At 55.3% G+C, this 19,734-nt stretch overlaps 1 protein-coding gene across 17 annotated transcripts in view; it reads left to right on the top strand.

Moving 5' to 3' along the window:
* LOC105471989 (exonuclease 3'-5' domain containing 3) overlaps positions 1–19,734 on the top strand; it is a 108,419-nt gene that overhangs the window by 43,837 nt on the left and 44,848 nt on the right. For 15 of the 17 annotated variants that reach the window (XR_011612928.1, XR_011612927.1, XM_071078676.1 and 12 more), the window contains 5 exons: positions 817–990; positions 1,344–1,511; positions 6,425–6,478; positions 7,773–7,912; positions 18,745–18,845. Coding sequence is in view for 15 of the 17 variants with exons in the window: in XM_071078676.1 (XP_070934777.1) it covers positions 817–990; positions 1,344–1,511; positions 6,425–6,478; positions 7,773–7,912; positions 18,745–18,845 (637 nt within the window). In the remaining 2 variants the exon portion in view is untranslated. Of the gene's footprint in view, positions 1–816; positions 991–1,343; positions 1,512–6,424; positions 6,479–7,772; positions 7,913–18,744; positions 18,846–19,734 lie in introns of those variants that run through there. The other 2 variants (XM_071078681.1, XM_071078683.1) reach the window with 2 other exon arrangements.

The following is a 19,734-nucleotide window of genomic DNA, read 5'->3' as shown; positions in this document are numbered from 1 at the left end:
TTGCAGCCTCCCTGGGCCTCTGGGGGCGCATCCCGTGGCTGGCGCCAGCAGCTGGGAACTCGCCCTCTTGCCCACCTGCGTGGCCGTGGGCTTCAGGGTAGGGTGTCGGCTGCTGTGCTCTGTCCCGAGTGCTGAGCTGTGAACCTGTCCACCCCTTTAGCTCTTAGGATTCCACCTGCGGAATGACCTGCAAGCATTCATTGTGGTTTGCAGCAAATAGCATGTGAATGGCTTGCGGGCATCCACAGAGGATGGCGCCGCCGAGGCTGCCCACAGCAGCAAGGGCCGACTTGCTTTAGAATCTTCCGGAAGCCAGAGACCAAAACAGACACTTTGCTTCTCTTTGTCCACCTCTTACCCGTTTCCCGAATCTCCTGCGGGTCAGGGATAGAAAAGTACCTAAAAGGCATTTTTCATTTTGGGCTTTGGTTCTTGCCTTTCAGTTTCTTTCGCCTGCTGAGGGCAGGTCGGGCCCATGTCCCGAGAACGCCACAGGTGAAGTGACTTGTGAACCTGTGGCTCGGGCTGCGGTCGCCTCCCAGGCCAGCGGCCCTCCGTCTGCCTGGAGAACAGGCCCTCTGTCTTTATGGGATAATTAGTGCAGACAATGGCCACCGCCCCTGGGGGCCCGGGGTGCAGCGGACCAGAACGGAATCTCCTCAGCGGCATGAAAAGTCAGGGAGGCGGATGGTGGCTGAATGGCCACAGTTACCTTCTGAATGGATTAGATTTTGAAAACCTCTGTGCGGTGGGGAGGCCTTGCCAGGAGGCTCTGAGTGCAAGACAAAGTCACAGTATGGTTTTGTGTCTCCACAGCTCCAGGAGGAAGCCTGGCGGGGGTTTGCTGCCCTGGACGACCCCCTGGCGGGGCTTCTGGACATGCTGGAGAGCTGCCGGGGCCGGCGGGGAGAGGGCCCCTCCCTGGAGGCCTGGATCTCCCGCCAGCTGCAGTGCTGGCTACAGGCACAGCCACGCCCGAGCCCTGCCCAGGTGAGCCCGTGGGCTCTGTGACAGTCACCTCCCTTCCTGTCCCTGCCCCTCAGCGCAGTGGACCTGGCACCCACCCGCCCAGGCCTCTGCAGCCTGCTGAGCAAGCTGGGGAAGGGCAGGGGGATGCTGGGAGCTGTGGCCAAGACCCAGCCCGTGGCTTCATCCTCAGCCCCATGACAGCCATGTGCTGAGACCAGCCTCGCCCCTCCCATGCCCCAGCCCTGCAGGCCACCTGATGCCCACACATGGCCACAGTGGCAGGCACTGCCTCCTAAGCCCAGCCTGCTCCAGTCGGCCCCACGGCCCAGCCACTGGGTGCTACGTCCGGTAAGGCTGGGTCTCTGCCCTTCCAGCACAGCCTGAGGCTGAAGCAGCTGCAGGCCCGAGCGATCCGAGTCCTCACTGAGAGCCCCCCCAGCCTTGCGGCACCGCTGACCAGCATCTTCCAGCTGCAGGATGCAGACAGGAGCTGCCTGCTGGTGCATGTCCACCGCCTCCACCAGGAGGGCAGGTTCGGAGAAGTGAGTGGCCCCCATGGCCGGGTCCACGGGGAAAGGGCTTCTCAGGCGGCAGGGCAAGGACGTGCCTGGCTGAGGGCCGCCTCTGTGTGGGGACTGTTTGGGGCTTCTTTTCTACATGGGGGTATCCAGGACCCGGCCGTGGGCAGCCATCAGCTGTACGTGGGGTGCCGGGTCCCAGGAGCCCTCAGGCTGCCTGAGCCAACAGACACGTCAGGGCACAGCCTGGTCCCAGGCCTGGGTCTCCCCCTGCCAACCCTGTGTCTCCCGGTACCCATCGGGCCCTCACACTCACAGGGTCCTAGGTGGGCCTGGGCCTGAGCTTTGGTCGAGCCACACCCCCCCATGCCTGTTAGCCTCCGTCCCTCCGGAACCTTCACAGGATCACCCGGGAGGCTGCCCTTTGTGGGTGAGTTTGCCTCCTGGGCACTGGGGGCTGACTGAGTCCCCAGCACGGCAGTGAGCGCCCTGGAAGGAAATGCTCCTGGGAGGGGCTGAGCACAGGGGCTGTGGGAGCAGCTGGTGCTGGCCCCGCCGCCCACAGCACCCCCAGAGTGGTGCCCACTCACAGGCCCAGTGTGGGCAGTGCCGGCGCCTGGGACACAGGACGAGGTTCAGGGCCAGGGCACCAGTCGCGCCTTGGCACGGTCACCCAGGTGCGAAGTACGTCCGGTCAGTATCCAACCCCTCATTGGCTGCTGGCGGGAGAGGTGGCTTCCGTCCCTTGCTGTCCGGGACCAGGTCTTAAGCAGTGTCGCAGAAGCGTGGGGTTGGCAGCTAAAGATGTCTGGATAAGAACTGGTGGAGCTTTTGGAATCATGGTGGTTTGCTGAGTCTCCTTTGTGAACAAGGCTGACTTTTAAGCCCAGAAGGTTCCAAGAGGAAGACCAGGTCCTAGCATTGCAGCCCCGTCGTCCTGAGTCTGGCCAAGCTGTGCCTTGGGTTCGTGTGGAGCAGTAGGGAGCGGCGGGGCCTGCAGTGGGTAGGGAGGCGGCCGTCTTTCGTGGGGTGGCTCTGAGCTGTTCCCGCAGGTGCAGGGGTGCCCCCATGACTTCTCGGTGCCCTGAGATTGCAGATCCCAGTGCGGATTCCAGGGTGCAGCAAGAGGTGCAGCAAAGAAGCCCAGGGGTGTCCTGCCAGGGGATGTCCTGCTTGGGGGTGCCTGGCCTGGGGGTGCTCGGCTCAGGGTGCACTGATCGTGTATGAGGAGGCCGGCACTCGGGGGCATTGGTCCGCCCCCCGCCCCGTCAGGGTCCCCTTACTTCAGGGCGGAGCATGATGGGCACCACCCCACTGCCTGCCCACATGGGACCCTGCTGCTGAGGCTGTCCCGCTGGCCCCCCGGATTCCTCCTCTCAGCACGACCCCTCACTGCGAGCAGGTGCATCGGAACCTGGGCGCGGGCACTGGGGGTTGCCCTGGCCGGGCCCTCACAGGACTGTGCCCTGCGTCGGCCATGCGAGCCCCACCCCCAGCACTGTCGCCTGCCACGCCCGGGCCGTCGTCTTGCGGTGGGTGCATGGCGCTGAGAAGCCACGATGGTCGGGCACGGGACAATGCAGGATGGAGGGTCCCGCTCATGTGGCTGAATGGCGGCCGTGCCTGCGGAGAGTGCAGGGAGGCAGAAGGCAGGCTAGTGTTTCGGGCCGTCTTCTGTTACAGAGCCTTTCAAAGACTGTCTGGGGCCGGCTGAATGCGCCTCCCTCGCACTCCGAAGCAGGAATCCCCACACAAAGGGGGTCTTGTCCCGCACAGGCCCCTTCTGCGAAGAAAGCCATTGTCCCCGAGCGGGGCCGCCCGGCAGGCAATGCATGCTCCACTGCTCACCGCCGCGCCCGGCCGAAAGGGGCCGCATTCAGGCCTGTCCGCTCGGATTAGCCGGGACTCACGACTCAATGTGCTGCGATATTTCATGTCGAGGGCAGCGGCTGGCCTGGGCGGGATGAATGCCTGCTTTTGTCCGCTGAGTTATTTTATTTACATTTTTTAAACAGCTTATCAAGGTAAAAAGATAGCTTTGCTTTAAAAAAAAAAAAAAAAAAAAGGCCCCCTTGGCTCCAGGCCCACGCAGAGGTGGGAGGCAGGGCTGTCGCTGGGGTCCTCGGCCTTCCAGCCTGGGCACCTGCCCAGCCTTCCTGCCCCTCAGAGTGGGGGGCCCAGGGGAGCCGGGGAATGCCCTTCCCGATGGTTGGCACCACAACCCCTCCGCATTTTCTCTCTCTTTTTTTTTTTTTTTTCCCCCTGAAAGCAGCAGCTCCTGGGCCTTCCTACAGGTTTCTGCAGCCCCACCCTGACCCGGCCAGCTGGACAGCCTCATCTCTGTCTTCCGGGTGGATGCCGCCCATCCTCTGGCAGCAGAGGTCGGGGAGGTCTGCCTGGTGCAGAGGGGCCCAGTTTGCCCCATCTGTCCTCGTGACCCAGCCCCGGGCTCGTTCCTCCCATGGGGTCCAGGACTCTTCACCTTCTGCTGTCTGCTCCCTGGGCCTGGCTCTGGGGCCAGGTGACCTTTTTGTGGCTGCTGAGTTTCCCAAGTGGCCAGGCGTGGACAGTGGGCAGCTGTACGCCATCCTCTCAGGGAAGTGCAGACAGAAATGACCAGACACTGATTCTGAGCCAGGCACCACCGCAATGAAGGAGCCGTGCAGGGCCCCCGAAGCCTGAGATGGGGGTCCGGCCGGCCAGGGAGCTTCCTGGAAGGGGTGGGTCTGCTGCTTGCCACCCCCCAGCCCTCCACCCCTGTCACCAAGGCTGCCCATGAGGAAGCCTGGGCTCTGCCCTTTCCAGGGTGGAGCTGAGGGACTCCATCCTTGTCCTGTCCCCTGAGCTGCCAGGTCACAGAGCCTCCACCAGGCTCCAGGTACAAAATGCGGACACAGAGAGAGGCTGGGGGTCCCCAGGACCCCTGCATGGCCAGAAAGCCCACCTGGCCTCAAGAGGCCCCGGGTGCCCAGAGAGCTCCTGCGGGCCTAGAAAGAAAGGTCCGGACACCTGTTAACCCTGGGCTCTGAATGGCTGTGGAGAAGAGAAGGGCTGAGCTGGGCACCTTGAACCCCCTCTGATGGGGTTGCAGTGTGCAGGACAGGGAGGCAGAAGCCGCCCAGCTGGGGAACACAGCCCACACCCAGCCCCGCCCAGGCTCCTCCCCAAGCCTGAGGCCTCCTTCTTGGGCTCAGAGGGGTTCCTGGATGGGCGGGGCCCGCCGAGGGCTGGGACCTGGAGCCTGAAGTCTGTCCTCAGAGGCAGGCCGGGGGCAGCAGCGGTGAGGAGAGGCCCTGGCCACCTGCCCCTTGCTGTGCCCCCAGCCTCCCTGGTCCCAGTGTCACCTGCTGAGGGCCTGGTCCCAAGGACGTGACGGGCACAGTCCCATCCTTCACCCCGCTGCACCTGACAATGCCCACATGGGGCAGGAGGAGCAGAGCGAGGGTGGGCTGTGACCACCCTGTGGTTCTGAACGCGGTGAAGGTCCAGGCCTGCACTCCTGCCTTCCCGAGCTCTGGCAGCTTCTCAGGGGGTCCCTAGTCCAGAAGGGGTCAGAGCCCTTGTGTGAAGCTGTGGGTGTCACTGCTGGGGTGGTCCCCATGTGGTGGCCCCTGCGCCCATGCACGCGGCCCTAAGCCCACCTCCCAGGCCCTGCGCCCCTCCCCAAGTGGTGGCCCAGTGCCCCTCTCCAGCCCTGCGCTCCTTCCCACGGCCCTGAGGCCCTTCCCCTTGGCCCTGAGACCCCGCCCCGGGCCCCGCGCTCCTCCCCACAGCCCTGAGACCCCGCCCCGGCCCTGCTCCCTTCCCCACGACTCCGAGACCCCCAAGCCCCGGGCCTTGCGCCCCTCCCCACAGCCCTGAGACCCCTTCCCCGGGCCCTGCGCCCCACCCCACACGGCTCTTAGACTCCCCCGCACCCAGCCCCGGACCCTGCACCCCTTCCCCACCCGCCCCCCGGCCCTGCGCCCCTCCCCACGGGCCTGAGACTTCCTCCCCGGGCCAGGCGCCCCACCCCACAGCCCTGAGGCCCCGCCCCGGCCCTTCGACCCTCCCCACGGCCCTGAGACCCCCCGCGCCGGGCCCTGCGCCCTGCGGGCCTGGTGGAGGCCTAGTCTCTTGGACCCTGGCCAGACAGTGGAGGCGCCGGGTCAGCGCTGCGCAGGGAAAGGCCCCCGGCCCTGCGCCCCCACCCTGTGCACCGGGGCTGGAAGCCGGGCTCGAGGCTTTCCCAGGCCGCTATTTTGGTCCTTTCTCTGGGCTGCGTGGGGGCAGGGCGCCGATGCTCCGCGGGCTGCTCTCGTGGGTCATTTTTGCTGGTTATGGGAGCGCGGCTTATGGAAATTATTAATAGCAGCTCAGGCCCGCGGTACGTGCAGGCGGTCAGGGCCCGGCCGTGCCCCGATGGCAGCCGTGTGGCCTTGGGGCGCTCGCGGGGTGCCTGTCTCCCGCCTTGTGGGAAGGGCTAGGACCCCCCAGGCCTTAGGGTGCGCTGAGGCTGGGAGTCCTCGGTCTTGGCCCCTCCACTGCAGGCACCATTGTGTTCTGGGCCCCGCAGATGGGTCATGTGGAAGGTCACGGCTTTGCCCTTGCCCTGACCCCACCTCCTATCCTTCCTCCAGCTCATCAGCAATTCCTGAGCAAGGCCCTGGGACCCAGGCTGTGTGGCCAGCACCCCCATGAGTCCCTGCTGCCCCATCCAGGCCAAGCCCAGGCCTCCCACCTGTCCCAGCCCATGCAAGGCCTGGCTCACCACAGGGGGGCTTGTCTGCCAGGCCCCGCCCATCAGCCTGAGGGCCACGTGGCTGGACACGGGAAGGCCCTGCACTCCGCCCTCAGTGACCAGGCTCCGGTGCAAAAGGGTGGTAGCCCCCCCAACCCGTGGTGCTGCCTGGCCCCCTCCCAGGCCCTGAGTAATCTGCTGCCTTTGTGTTTGCCAGGCAGTCATGCTGGGCACGACGTTGAAGCTGCAGCCAGAACTTGATGTTGAAAAGGTGAACGTCTTTCTCATGTAAATTGTTTGGGTTCAAACTTGGATAATGCCCAGGTCTCTAGAAACAGTGTTTGGTGGAGGTGGGGAGTCCACCAAGCCACAGGGGGGAGAGCAGGGCCATCGGGGACCGGGGAGGGCCTCAAGAGCCCCCTAAACCGCCATCCTCCTCGCGGGCTGACCTCAAATCAGACGTAGCCGCACATACAGGCACCCTGTGTCCGACTGTGCCCCAAAGCCCTGAGTGTGCTGGTGCCACCCCTTCCCTGGAGTGGGTACCAGGTGCCTCGAGGACACACAGCCCATGTGCTTCTGGGACCCTCTTCTGCTGCACATCTCCATTGCGCAGTGGCTGGGGGAAGCAGTCACTGGTCTAACTGAATTTCTGGACAGATGACACAGTCCTCGAACCCACAGTGTCTTCAGGGATGGCAGATCCAAGCTCCTACACTGGGAATCTGTCCCTGTCACAGGGACGCAGGTGGAACCTGCTGGTTAAGCAGGGGCGGGGCGGGGGAGGGGGGTGAGCACCACTCGGGCAGAGCCAGGTGGGGACAGGATGCATACCGGTCTCCCTAAAGACGGGGTGTGTCTACACCAAGGCTTTCGGGGCTGTGTTCTGGGCGATGGGTGCAGACTCCACGTCTGCAAGAGCTGGGGCCAGAGAGGACTCGGGGCTTCGGATTCTGCCTGAGGACTGTGCCCCAAGGCACTGGCGGGCAGGTGGGCCCCATGCGGTCGGCGCCAGGCAGCCTCACCTGTGGGGCAGAGGCGGTGGGGGAAGGGAGGTGAGGAGCCTTCCTTGAGGGGCTTTGTCTGAGGGAACTGGTTCTTGCTGAGGGAATGGCTGGTGTGCCCCAAGGCCCAGCGCCACAGCCAGGGACTCCCTCAGGGCCTCCTGAAGGCACCGACAGTGTGTGGGTCTTGCAGTCCTCCTCGGGAGACAGTGCTGGTATCCTGTGCCATGAGGAGCATTTCCGGGCTGCCAGGTCTACTGCCGGTGGTTTGTCTCGGTCCTGCCTCCTCACATTTGGTGACAAATGAGCTTCCCCAGGGCGCCCCTTGCCTCTTAGGGCCTCCAGGCCTTCACCATGGAGATGGGGATGGCCACAGAGCCCACCAGGAGCCTGGGGTGGGTGTGTGTGAGCGCCAGTTCAGGCTGGGCGAGCACTGCTGGCCCTGGACGGCCTCCGGGGCCCTTTCGTTCTGATACTTTGGCCGCTCTCTCTGGGTTGGAGGTGAGTCAGGTTTTGGCTGAGATGGTGGAGGCTGTGGCCTGACCATGTGTCCCCCTGCAGATGAGCGTCCCACTGCTCCTCCAGGACAAGGTGGCCCTCGTGGAGCGCTACATGGCTGGCTTCCCGGACCTCCAGAGGAGGCTACTGGCCCTCATGGATTCCTGGTGCCAGCCCGGCTTTGACATCAAGGACGTTGCCAGGTGAGTTCCGCGGGGCACTGGCAGCTGGCACCAGATGGCATCCTGGGAGCCCTGGTTAGGGAAGGGAGTATGAGGGGGCAGCAGGCATGTGGGATGTGAGCTCTCCCCAGGAGGTTCTGGTGTTTGGGTCACAGCTACCATGTGACTGCAGCCGGAGCAGCTGCCTCTGGAGAGGAGAGGCTGGGGCTGGCAGCAGCACAGCCCTCTTCTCCCAAGTGAAAAGAGTTAACTGCTCTTAGAAGAACAAAAATAATTCTCCACAGTGGCTCTTCTTATACAGACACGGCCACCATACTGCTTATTTGTTCATTCATTCCTTTGTTCTTTCATCTAATAAAGTTTTTGGAAGCACTTGGTGTGTGACATCTGTCAGCAATTACAGAGAAAAGGCAGCACCTGACAAGGAGCCCATATGGTGCCTGTATGGATTCAGGGAAACCGTGTGCCTGTGTGTGTATGTGTGTGCACATGTGCATGTGTGTGTGTGCCTGCAGGTGTGCATGTGTGTGCATGTGTCTCCGCGTGCACATGTGATATGTGTGTTTGCACGTTTATGTGTGCCTGCAGGTATGCGTGTGTGTGCATGTGTGTGTGCATGTGTGTGTGCATGTATGTGTGTGCTTGCAGGTGTGCGTGTGTGTGTGCACGCATATCTGTATGTGCATTGTGTTCATATTTGTGCGGGTGTGTATGCATGCATATGATGTGTACGTGTGTGTGCTTGCAGGTGTGTATGTGTGTGTGTCTCTGTGTGCATGTGGTGTATGCGTGTGTGCGCATGTATGTGTGCCTGCAGTTGTGCGTGTGTGTGTCTGTGTGTGCATGTGTGTGTACATGTGTGTATGTGCATGTGTATGTACCTGCAGGTGTGCATGTGTATGCATGTGTGTGCATGCGTATCTGTGCATGCATTGTGTTCATGTTTGTGCAGGTCTGTATGTATGCATGTGTGTGCGTGTGTGTATGTGTGTGTGCCCACAGGTGTACATGTGCATGTCTGTGCATGCATGCGTGTGTGTACGTGTGTGTGCCTGCAGGTCTGTACGTGCATGTGTGTATGTACGTGTGTGTGCACACAGGTGTACATGTGCATGTCTGTGCATGCATGCGTGTGTGTACGTGTGTGTGCCTGCAGGTGTACATGTGCATGTCTGTGCATGCATGTGTGTATGTACGTGTGTGTGCCTGCAGGTCTGTACATGCATGTGTGTGTGTACGTGTGTGTGCCTGCAGGTCTGTACATGCATGTGTGTGTGTACATTTGTGTGCCTGCAGGTGTGCATGTGCATGTCTATGCATGTGTGCGTGTGCGCACGCGCGTGTGTGTGTGTGTGCGTGATATGAGGGATGACATCTGGGAGGGGAGGGGCTTCCTGCTGTGTATCTGGTCAAGGTGCTCCAAGAGTGAAGCAAGCTGAAAGGTCTGTGAAGGCTCCAGGGCCCATCCACTGGCAGGCAGATCCCGGCCTCCATGCCCCACACAGCCCCAGGGTCATCTTACTGGAGAGTCACAGGCCTAGACTTGGATGTCAGGCCACCCCGGGCCCATCCTCCTCCCCTTGTCCTCCCTTAGATCAATGGGCAAGTCACTTCCACTTTCTGAGTTCGTTTCCTCATTCACACAATGGGGCTGAGTCCACCTGACTCAAAGCATTGCTAAGACGTTTCATCAGAGGGAGCAGGCAGGGCACACACAGAGCCAGGCCAGGCACAGGTGAGCACATAGTCAGTTGCCATCGATCCTATTACATTAAAAAAAAATAAAAGACATAGGGCCGGCCACAGTGACTCACACCCGTAATCCCAGCACTTTGGGAGGCCAAGGCAGGTGAATCACGAGGTCAGGAGATCGAGACCATCCTGGCTAACACGGTGAAACCCTGTCTGTAACTAAAAATACAAAAAATTAGCCGGACACGGTGGCGGGTGCCTGTAGTCCCAGCTATTTGGGAGGCTGGGGCAGGAGAATGGAGTGAACCCAGGAGGCGGAGCTTGCAATGAGCTGAGATTGTGCCACTGCACTCCAGCCTGGGCAACAGAGCGAGACTCCGTCTAAAAAAAAAGAAAAAGACATAGAAGAAAACAGTGAATGCATTGATGGAGGTGGGAACCAGGGGATCTAATTGGGAAGAAAAGAAATATACATGGAAACTGGGAGGGTGAGAAAAACCCTGCAGTGTTAGATTTCATTGGAGATATTGGTTTAAATTAATGATTTTTTTTTTTTTTGAGACAAAGCCTCTGTTGCCTAGACTTGAGTGTGGTGGCACAATCTTGGCTCACTGCAACCTCCACCTCCCGGGTTCAAATGATTCTCCTGTCTCAGCCTCCCAAGTAACTGGGATTGCAGGCATGCACCAACACACCCAGCTAATTTTTGTATTTTTAGTAGAGACAGGGTTCCACCATGTTGGCCAGGCTGGTCCCGAACCCCTGACCTCAGGTGATCCGCCCACCTCAGGTGATCCTCCCGCCTCGGCCTCCTAAAGTGCTAGGATTACAGGCATGAACCACCGCACCTTCCCTAAAGTAACGATTTTTAAGATGTTTCCTAGCTCTGTGCTCTGAAAGGGCCTGGATGCAATGGCACCCCATAGCAATGGGCATGCCTGGCTGCCAGCTCAGTCACCAAATGCCATTCTCCACTGAAAGAAGCAAGGGCTTTTCAGAGAATAGACTGAGCACAGAAATGACAATGGTAATGGAGTAGAACACTTTGACTTTTAAAAGTCCACGAGTCCACAGTGATGCCCAAGGGAAGCAGGGAGGAAAGCTCTTCTTTACAACATCTTCCAGCTAACATGAAAAAGGAATGACAGGCCGGGCGCGGTGGCTCAAGCCTGTAATCCCAGCACTTTGGGAGGCCGAGACGGGCGGATCACGAGGTCAGGAGATCGAGACCATCCTGGCTAACACGGTGAAACCCCATCTCTACTAAAAAATACAAAAAACTAGCCGGGTGCGGTGGCGGGCGCCTGTAGTCCCGGCTACTCGGGAGGCTGAGGCAGGAGAATGGCAGGAACCCGGGAGGCGGAGCTTGCAGTAAGCTGAGATCAGGCCACTGCACTCCAGCCTGGGTGACAGAGTGAGACTCCGTCTCAAAAAAGAAGAAAAAAGAAAAAAAAGAAAGAAAAAAAAAAAGAAAAAGGAATGACAAAATTAAAAATCACCATATTGCAACTCTCCATAAAGTAACTGATTCAGGCATAGATCATCAAGGGATGCTAAGAAAGAAACAGATAAAAATGTGAGTGACCAACATCAAGAATGAAAGGGGGGACATTGTTACAGACCCTATAGACATTAAAGTGGTCGTAAGGGGATATTGTTTGCAACTTAATGCAAACATACTTGACCATTTAGATGTAATAGACCAAATTCCTGAAAAATACAATTTACCAAAACTGACACTAGAAAATATAGAACATTTAAATAGTCCTATATATCTAGTAAGCAAATTAAATCCACAGTTTAAAGCTTTATCACAGAGAAAACTTTATTAGAACCCAAATGGTTTCAGTAGTGAATTTTTCAAACATTTAAGAAAGAAATTGCACCATGGTTGGATGCAGTGGCTCACACCTATAATCTCAGCCACTTTGGGAGGCTGAGGCAGGCGGATCACCTGAGGTCAGAAGTTTGAGAACAGCCTGGCCAACATGGTGAAATCCCATCTCTACTAAAAATACAAAAATTAGCCGGGTGTGGTGGCTCATGCCTATAATCCCAGCTACTCAGGAAGCTGAGGCAAGAGAATCACTTGAACCTAGGAGGCAGATGTTGCAGTGAGCCCAGATCATGCCATTGCACTCCAACCTGGGCTTCAAGAGTGAAACTCCATCTCAAAACAACAACAACAGAGTGAGAAGACACCAACAGACTGGGAGAAAATATCTGAAAAAGATGTGGGATAAAAGACTATTATCCAAAATATACAGAGATCTCTCAAAACTCAGCAGTAAGAAAATGAACAACCCAAATTAAAATGGGCAAAGGGGCTGAGCACAGTGGTTCACACCTGGAATCCCAACATTTTGGGAGGCCAAGGTGGGGCAGATCCCTTGAGCCCAAGAGGTCGAGGCTGCAGTAAGCTGTGACTGCACCAGCGCACTCCAGGGGCAGAGTGAGACTCTATCAAAAGAAAAGAAAAGAAAAGAAGGGAGTTCCTTTCTATGCTTAGTTTGTTTAGAATTTTTATCAGAAATGTATGCTGGAATTTATAAAAATGACTTTTCTATTGAGATGAACACATGGTTTTTCTTTTTTGATCAGTTAATTTTGGGATAGATTCACTTGGCCATTAGGTATTATCTTTGGGGTAATTTTATTCCATTTGCTTAAATTTTGTTAGGAATGTTTGTATCCATGTCCATGAGGGATCTTGGTCTATTATTGTCTTTTCTTGTAATATATGTTTACTTTTGGTATCAGAAAAATGCTTGCCTGATAGAATGAGCTTGGAATTATTCCCTTGCCTCTCAATTTTCTGGGAAAACTGTGTGCAGTTGGCATTACTTCTAACGGAAAACCCATTTCCTTAAAATAGGACTATTCAGATGGCCTATGTCTTTTTGAATGAGCTTTGGTTGTTTTTGTTTTTCAAGGAATTTGTCCATTTTATCTAAGTTGTCAAACTTACTGGCTTGAAGTTGTTCATAATATTCTCCTGTTACCTGTAGACTCTGTGGTGATGTCAGTGCTCTCATTCCCAGTGCTGGTGATTTGTGTCTTTTTGTCCTGCAGTAATTCTATGATCTATGTCATTTCTAGGTCAGTTTCTATTCATCACATTTTGCCTCATATTTCCTCTTCTCTGCATGCCTGGTAATTTTTTTTTTTTTTTTTTTGACAGAGTCTCACTCTGTCTCCCAGACTGGAGTGCAATGGCGTGATCTCGGCTCACTGCAACTTCTGCCTCCCAGGTTCATACCATTCTCCTGTCTCACCCTCCCGAGTAGCTGGGATTACAGGCTCCCACCACCACGCCCGGCTAATTTTTGTATTTTTAGTAGAGATGGGGTTTCACCATGTTAGCCAGGATGGTCTCCATCTCCTGACCTTGTGATCCGCCCACCTCGGCCTCCCGAAGTGCTGGAATTACAGGCATGAGCCACCGTGCCCGGCCTAACTTTCCCCTATTTCTGAGGCAAAAGCCTTCTTAGAACTATAGTTGGCTGGGCGCGGTGGCTCAAGCCTGTAATCCCAGCACTTTGGGAGGCCGAGACGGGCGGATCACTAGGTCAGGAGATGGAGACCATCCTGGCTAACACGTTGAAACCCTGTCTCTACTCAAAAAAATACAAAAAACTAGCCGGGCGAGGTGGCGGGCGCCTGTAGTCCCAGCTACTCGGGAGGCTGAGGCAGGAGAATGGCGTAAACCCGGAAGGCAGAGCTTGCAGTGAGCTGAGATCCGGCCACTGCACTCCAGCCTGGGCGACAGAGCAAGACTCCGTCTCAAAAAAAAAAAAAAAACTATAGTCAATGCCCTGCCAATTAGGAAGCTTTTTAAACTCTGGGTCTTGGGAGCAGATCCTATTCCCAGCTCTTTGTAAGGCTTGAAAACTTGCCTGTGATGTGTTCAGGTGGCTCTTCCTCCGCTTTGTGTGATCTCCTTGCACGCAGGGTGCTCTTCACTTGGGTGAGTTCTCGAGGGCGCTCCCTGCAGAGCTCCACAGCTCTTTTTCTGGGCATCTCTTCTCTGCAAACTCAGGGAAGCACCCGGTGTCTCTTGGGTTCCCCTTCCCTCGCATGTTGCTGGAAAGTTTCTCCAGGAGGGAAAAGGGGGTGATTGGCAGCCTCCCTTCCCATCACTCGGGCATCACTGCCCTGAGCCACCTGTTGCCTAATGTCTGAGAACTGCTGTTTTTATTCAATGCTGTACCAAGGACCCACACCAGGGTCCTTGGTAGGCAGGAAAATAAGTACAAAGACCAGGTACAAAGAAACAACTGTCATTTTCTCAGAAGATATGTTTTTATATGTAGGGAAGAAAAACCAAAAAATCTACAAATAAAGCATTAGAATTAATAAGTAAATTTAGCAAGATCACTGGTTACAAAGTAAGCTTATAAAAGTCAATTGTAGTTTTTATACTTGCAATAAAACTTGCTCAAATAGGATATAAAATCACTAAGAATAAAGACTGGGTGCGGTGGCTCACACCTGTATTCCCAGCACTTTGGGAGGTTGAGGCAGGTGGATCACTTGAGGTCAGGAGTTCGAGACCAGCCTAGCAAACACGGCGAAATTCCGTCTCTACTAAAAATACAAAAATTAGCTGAGTATGGTGGTGGGTGCCTGTAGTTCCAGGTACTCAGGAGGCTGAGGCAGGAGAATCACTTGAATCTGGGAGGCAGAGGTTGCAGTAAACTGATATCGTGCCATTGCACACCAGCCTGGGTGACACAGTGAGACTCCATCTCAAAAAAAAAAAAAAAAAAAAGAAAGAAAAAGAAAAAAAAAGAATAACATAAGAGAATGACAAATTTGACTTAATACCTTCTGGACATCAAAGGACATCATTGAGAGAGTGATAAGGCAACTTCTAGACCAAGAGAAGATTATTTACAGTACATATCTTACAAAAGACTTATCCAGAATATTTTTTAAGCAAAAAACCTACAAAGCAAATAAACAATAAAAGACAAACCAAGTTTTTAAATGAGCAAAAGACTTGAATAAGCACGTCACAAAAGAGGATATCCAGATAGCCAATAAGTGTAGGAAAAGTTGCTAAGCACCATTAATATCAGGGAAATGCAAATGAAGCCACAACGAAATACCACTACCTCCTATCAGAAAGGCTAAAATTTAAAATTTGAACATACCAAGTGTTGGCAAGGACATGGAGCAACCAGCACTCTCACACACTGCTGGTGGGACGTGCACTGTCGCAGACACTTCAGAAGATTATTTAGCAGTTTCTACTAAAGCAAAAAAAACGTATGCCAACCCTATGACGTATGTTGTCCAAGTCCACTTAGCATATGCCCAAGAGAAATGAGCTCATTATTCACAAAAGCTCGCAGTCGTGGCAGCTTTAGTCGTCATCTCTGAAACCTGGGACCAGCCCTAGTCCCCAGCCCAGCAGAGTGGATGCAGTGATCACGGTTCACAAACCCAGCTGTGAGAGACTAAACCTCGTCACACTCAGCAGTGTGGACAGAGACTGCATGGAAGAAACCAGATCCAAAAGTGGCAGAAGTGTCCCTATTCTATCATTCCGTTTGTATCAAGTTCAAAATCAGGCAAATCATCTCTGGCCATAGAAGTCAGAGAAGTGTGGGATGGGGACACACAGAGATGGACACGGGAGAAACTTTGGGGTGCTGGAATGTCCTTTATTTAAATTTTACATTAGAGACAGGGTCTCACTCTGTTACCAAGGCTGGAGTGCAAGGACGCAATCACAGCTCACTGCAGCCTCAACCTCCTGGGTTCAAGCCATCCTCCCGCCTCAGCCTCCCAAGGTGATGGGATTACAGGCGTGAGCTACTGCACCTGGCCTGGAACGTTCTATGTTGAGATTTGGGCAGTGGGTTTACCAGTGTATTTGCACCCATCATTGGCATACCTTACCATGTGTCACTTATACCCTCAGTAAATAGTTTATCTTTTTTTTTTTTTTTTTTTTTTTTGAGACAGAGTCTCGCTGTGTCTCCCAGGCTGGAGTGCAGTGGCCGGATCTCAGCTCACTGCAAGCTCTGCCTCCCAGGTTCACGCCATTCTCCCGCCTCAGCCTCCCAAGTAGCTGAGACTACAGGCGCCCGCCGCCACGCCCGGCTAGTTTTTTTGTATTTTTAGTAGAGACGGGGTTTCACCATGTTAGCCAGGATAGTCTCGATCTCCTGACCTCGTGATCCACCCGCCTCGGCCTCCCAAAGTGCTGGGATTACAGGCTTGAGCCACCGCGCCCGGCCAATAGTTTATCTTAAAAAGCAGGACTTAGGCCGGGCGCGGTGGCTCATACCTGTAATCCCAGCACTTTGGGAGGCCGAGGCAGGTGGATCACGAGGTCAGATCAAGACCATCCTGGCTAACACGGTGAAACCCCGTCTCTACTAAAAATACAAAAAATTAGCCGGGTGTGGTGGCGGGCGCCTGTAGTCCCAGCTACTCGGGAGGCTGAGGCAGGAGAATGGCGGGAACCCGGGAGGCGGAGCTTGCAGTGAGCCGAGATCGCGCCACTCACTCCAGCCTAGGCAACAGAGCGAGACTCTGTCTCAAAAAAAAAAAAAAAAAAAAAAAGTGGGACTTGCCAGGTGCAGTGGGAGGATCAGTCAAGGCCAGGAGTTTGAAACCAGCCTAGGCAACATGACAAAACCCCGTCTCTACAAAGAATACGAAAATTAGCCAGCCATGGTGGTGCATGCCTATAGTCTCGCTACTCAGGGGGCTGAGGTGGGAGGATCACTTGAGGCCAGGCGGTTGAGGCTGCAGTGAGCCTTGATCATACCACTGCAGTTCAGCCTGGGGGACAGAGTGTCAAATATATATATTTAACTTTTTAAAAAGTTTTAAGTAGGACTTACAGTTTAAAGTGGCATTTAAACACAAGCATCTATTGCCTCTTTGCTTTAAAATGAAGACAAAAATTTCAAGAGAATAAGAGGGGAGATGGGAGCTGGAACCTGGAAGGCAGATGTCCAGGTGGCGACAGTCCTCAGAGGCCTGAGAGTGCGGAACCGCAAATGCAAGAAGCCAGTTGGCTTCGGAGCCTCAGGGAGGCACAGGAAGTGGAGGCCCAGATTCCTCCAAGAAGCTGGGCTGGAAACAGGGTCTCCAGGGGGCCTTTGTGAGTGGCACGGTTGAGGACGGGGCTGGGGCTCCGTGCTGAAACCAGAAGGATACAGGTGAGACCCTTGCTGGAGGTGCACAGACGCTTCTCAGCCGACAGTACCTCTGGCCTTCCAGGGCTGCCAGGCCACACCGTGCACACAAGGAGGTAGCTCCTCTGTAGGGCAGCGTTGGGCAGGAGCAGTCAGGGTTGTGGGGGCCTCTCGCCAGCCACAGGTGCGCTGACAGTAACGCACGGGGATGGTTAACACTGCGTGTCACCTTGATCGGATGGAAGGATGCAAAGTATTGATCCTGGGTGTGTCTGTGAGGGTGTTGCCAAAGGAGACTCACCTTCGACTGAGTGGACGGGGAGAGGCCGACCCACCCTCAATCTGGGGGCCACCATCTAGTCGGCTGCCAGCAAGGCTAGAATATAAAGCAGGCAGAAGAACGTGAAAAGGCGAGATGGGCCTAGCCTCCCAGCCTACATCTTTCTCCTGTGCCGGATGCCTCCTGCCCTTGAACATCAGATTCCAAGTTCTTCAGCTTTGAGACTGGGGCTGGCTCTCCTTGCTCCTCAGCTTACAGATGGCCTATTTTAGGACCCTGTGATTGTGTGAGTTAATAATAAACTCACTATATATATATATAGATAGATAGATAGATATAAAATATATCTATATATATTACTTATATATATGTATATATATCCTATGGATTCTGTCCCCCTAGAGAACCCTGACTAGTACTAAGCTGGAGCTTGGAGGAAGCAAAAGAAAACTTAAAAGTACAAACGCTGTAACCAGGATCTTTGGAAGATACTGTGTCTGTGAAGTGGAGGTGGGGTTCCCCCAGAAAGAGCTTTCAGACTGTAGGACCGAACCTGGTGGATGAAGGACAGGATGAGAAATGAAAGCTCAGTGGGAGGTTTGGAAGATAAATTTGAAGTTGTCTTCCAAGAAGTAGCACAAAATACATAAAGAGAAGGAAAATCAGAGAAAAGATGTTTAAAATTGGAGATGCCGTCAAGAAGGTCCAACATACAAATAACGGGGACTCCAGGAAGAAGGGAGAGCAGGGAAGGAAATTCCTAAGTAATTCGTCGCTGACGGGTTTCCAGACGCGAGGCCACGGGAGCCCCTACGGGAACCGGACTTGGCAGGTTTGTGGAGTGGCCGAAGGGGGGTGGAGAGAGACCCCCTGGGGGGGCACATCGTCATGAAATTTCTCAACACTAGTGAAAATGGAAGAGCCTCAAAACCTCCAGAAGAGCAGGTCACATCAGAGGGGCAGAAAGAGGAACGGGTTCTGGGGTCTCAACAGCAGTTCTGGGAGCAAAGCCTGCCTGTGCTAAGGGAGCGTCATCTCAACCCAGAAGTCCTGGCTCCACTGAACTCTCAAGCTGGTGTGCAGCAGGCCCAGACCCTGGAGGTGCACAGCTCCAAAAGTACTCCGTGGACCTTATCTTGGGAAACACCCAACAGCTGAGCTTCACCACTACCTGGAGGTCAGAGGGTGTGGACCAGGGCACGGCGGGGGTCAGTCCCAGGACCGTGCAGGGCAGGAGCTAGAGAGTGGCTGGAGGGGCAGGAGGAGCCAAGTGTCAAGGGACCAGGACAGGAAACTGAGAGACAACAGAGCCAGAGAAGCATCAACCCTGAAAGCAGCAGCAGAAGGCTGAGCTGTTGAGGCCGTTACGCGGCCAGAATATCACCAGTGAGAAGGTGCTGATTTAGCTAAAACTCTAATACTGTTAATTTGGGAGTCCACCTTCCGTGGGGAGAAGTCAGTACCAAACACCCAGAAGTCAGTAATCAAGAGATCACAATCCAAGGATGTTACCCGGAAACGTGGAGGCAAATGCACAACCATTTCAACGTCGACCTGCAAGTGCTAAGGATGGGGTGGGCAGGGCTGGGGGGTGATGCCTGCATTTTCCTATAAACCTCACTTGAGGTTTGAACTATGCATGCGTATGACTTTGATGAAAACAAAAATCTTAAAATGTATTAACTTAAAACAGCAACAGAGGCTGTGTCTCTCTCTCCCCACAGACAGTACCCTGAGGTGACCTCCTTGAGCCTGGAGAAGCTGAGTCCGAAGGTGCTGAGCAGGCAGGTCTTGCGTCTGCAGGAGCGGTACGGCGTAGCCCCGGGTGAGTCTGGCCCCCTGCATTTCTGCCCCGGAGGCCAGGGAGAGCCGCCAAGCGTGGCCAGGGACATGTTCTGTGACTGGGGCTGCCTGTTGTTCAGGTGCCAACAAAGACCAGCCTTCCCCAAGAGCCCCTCCCTGCCTCTTGCCCAGCTCATGCCAGAGTGGCTGCAAGGTGGGCCTGGCCTGGGCCCTGCCACTGAGCAGCCCACGGGTCTGAGAGCTCCTCTGCCCACCTAGGCGGCTCCGGGAGCGCTTCCTGCCTCCTGCCTGGCTGCAGAGCTGAGAGTGAGTGCTGAGTCCAAGTCCGCAGGACTCCGCAGCCACGCCTCCCAGACCCCTCTGGACAGGCTGATGGCCACACCTGCCTGTGTCATTGGACACCAAGGGAAGCCAGGTCCCCTTTGTTCCCAGGACCCCCTGCAAGAGCCAGGAAGATGCACTGAGGCCCCATCCACGGGGCCCTTGAATCTCAGGAGGGTGCAGGCTGGTGCCTGGCTGGCAGTTTGGGTTTTATCTGGATTTTGCAGTGTTTCTAGGTTCTCAGCATGGTTACAGCCCAAATCCCTTCTGTCGATGCAGTATTGTATCCAGAAGCCTTTGGACGCAGTATCCCACAGGCAAAATGAAGCCTAAAAGCATGGAAATGTCAGGAAAGCTGCCCCCGTCTGTCTGGACCTGAGGGAAGGGCCTTTGCAGCAACACCTGGGCTGCCCAGCTGTGCCCCCGAGTAACTTCTCCCTTCCTCCTTCCTCCTTTTCTCCCTTCCCTCTTCCTCCCTTCCTCCTTCCTCCTTCCTCCCTTTCTCCCTTTCTCCCTTCCTCCTTCCTCCCTTTCTCCCTTCCTCCTTCCTCCTTCCTCCTTCCTCCCTTCCCTCTTCCTCCCTTCCTCCT

Source organism: Macaca nemestrina, chromosome 14, assembly GCF_043159975.1.
Source record: "Macaca nemestrina isolate mMacNem1 chromosome 14, mMacNem.hap1, whole genome shotgun sequence".
Classification (NCBI taxonomy): domain Eukaryota; kingdom Metazoa; phylum Chordata; class Mammalia; order Primates; family Cercopithecidae; genus Macaca; species Macaca nemestrina.
Note: the sequence above shows the minus strand (reverse complement) of the source record. Positions and strands in the feature narration are given on the sequence as shown.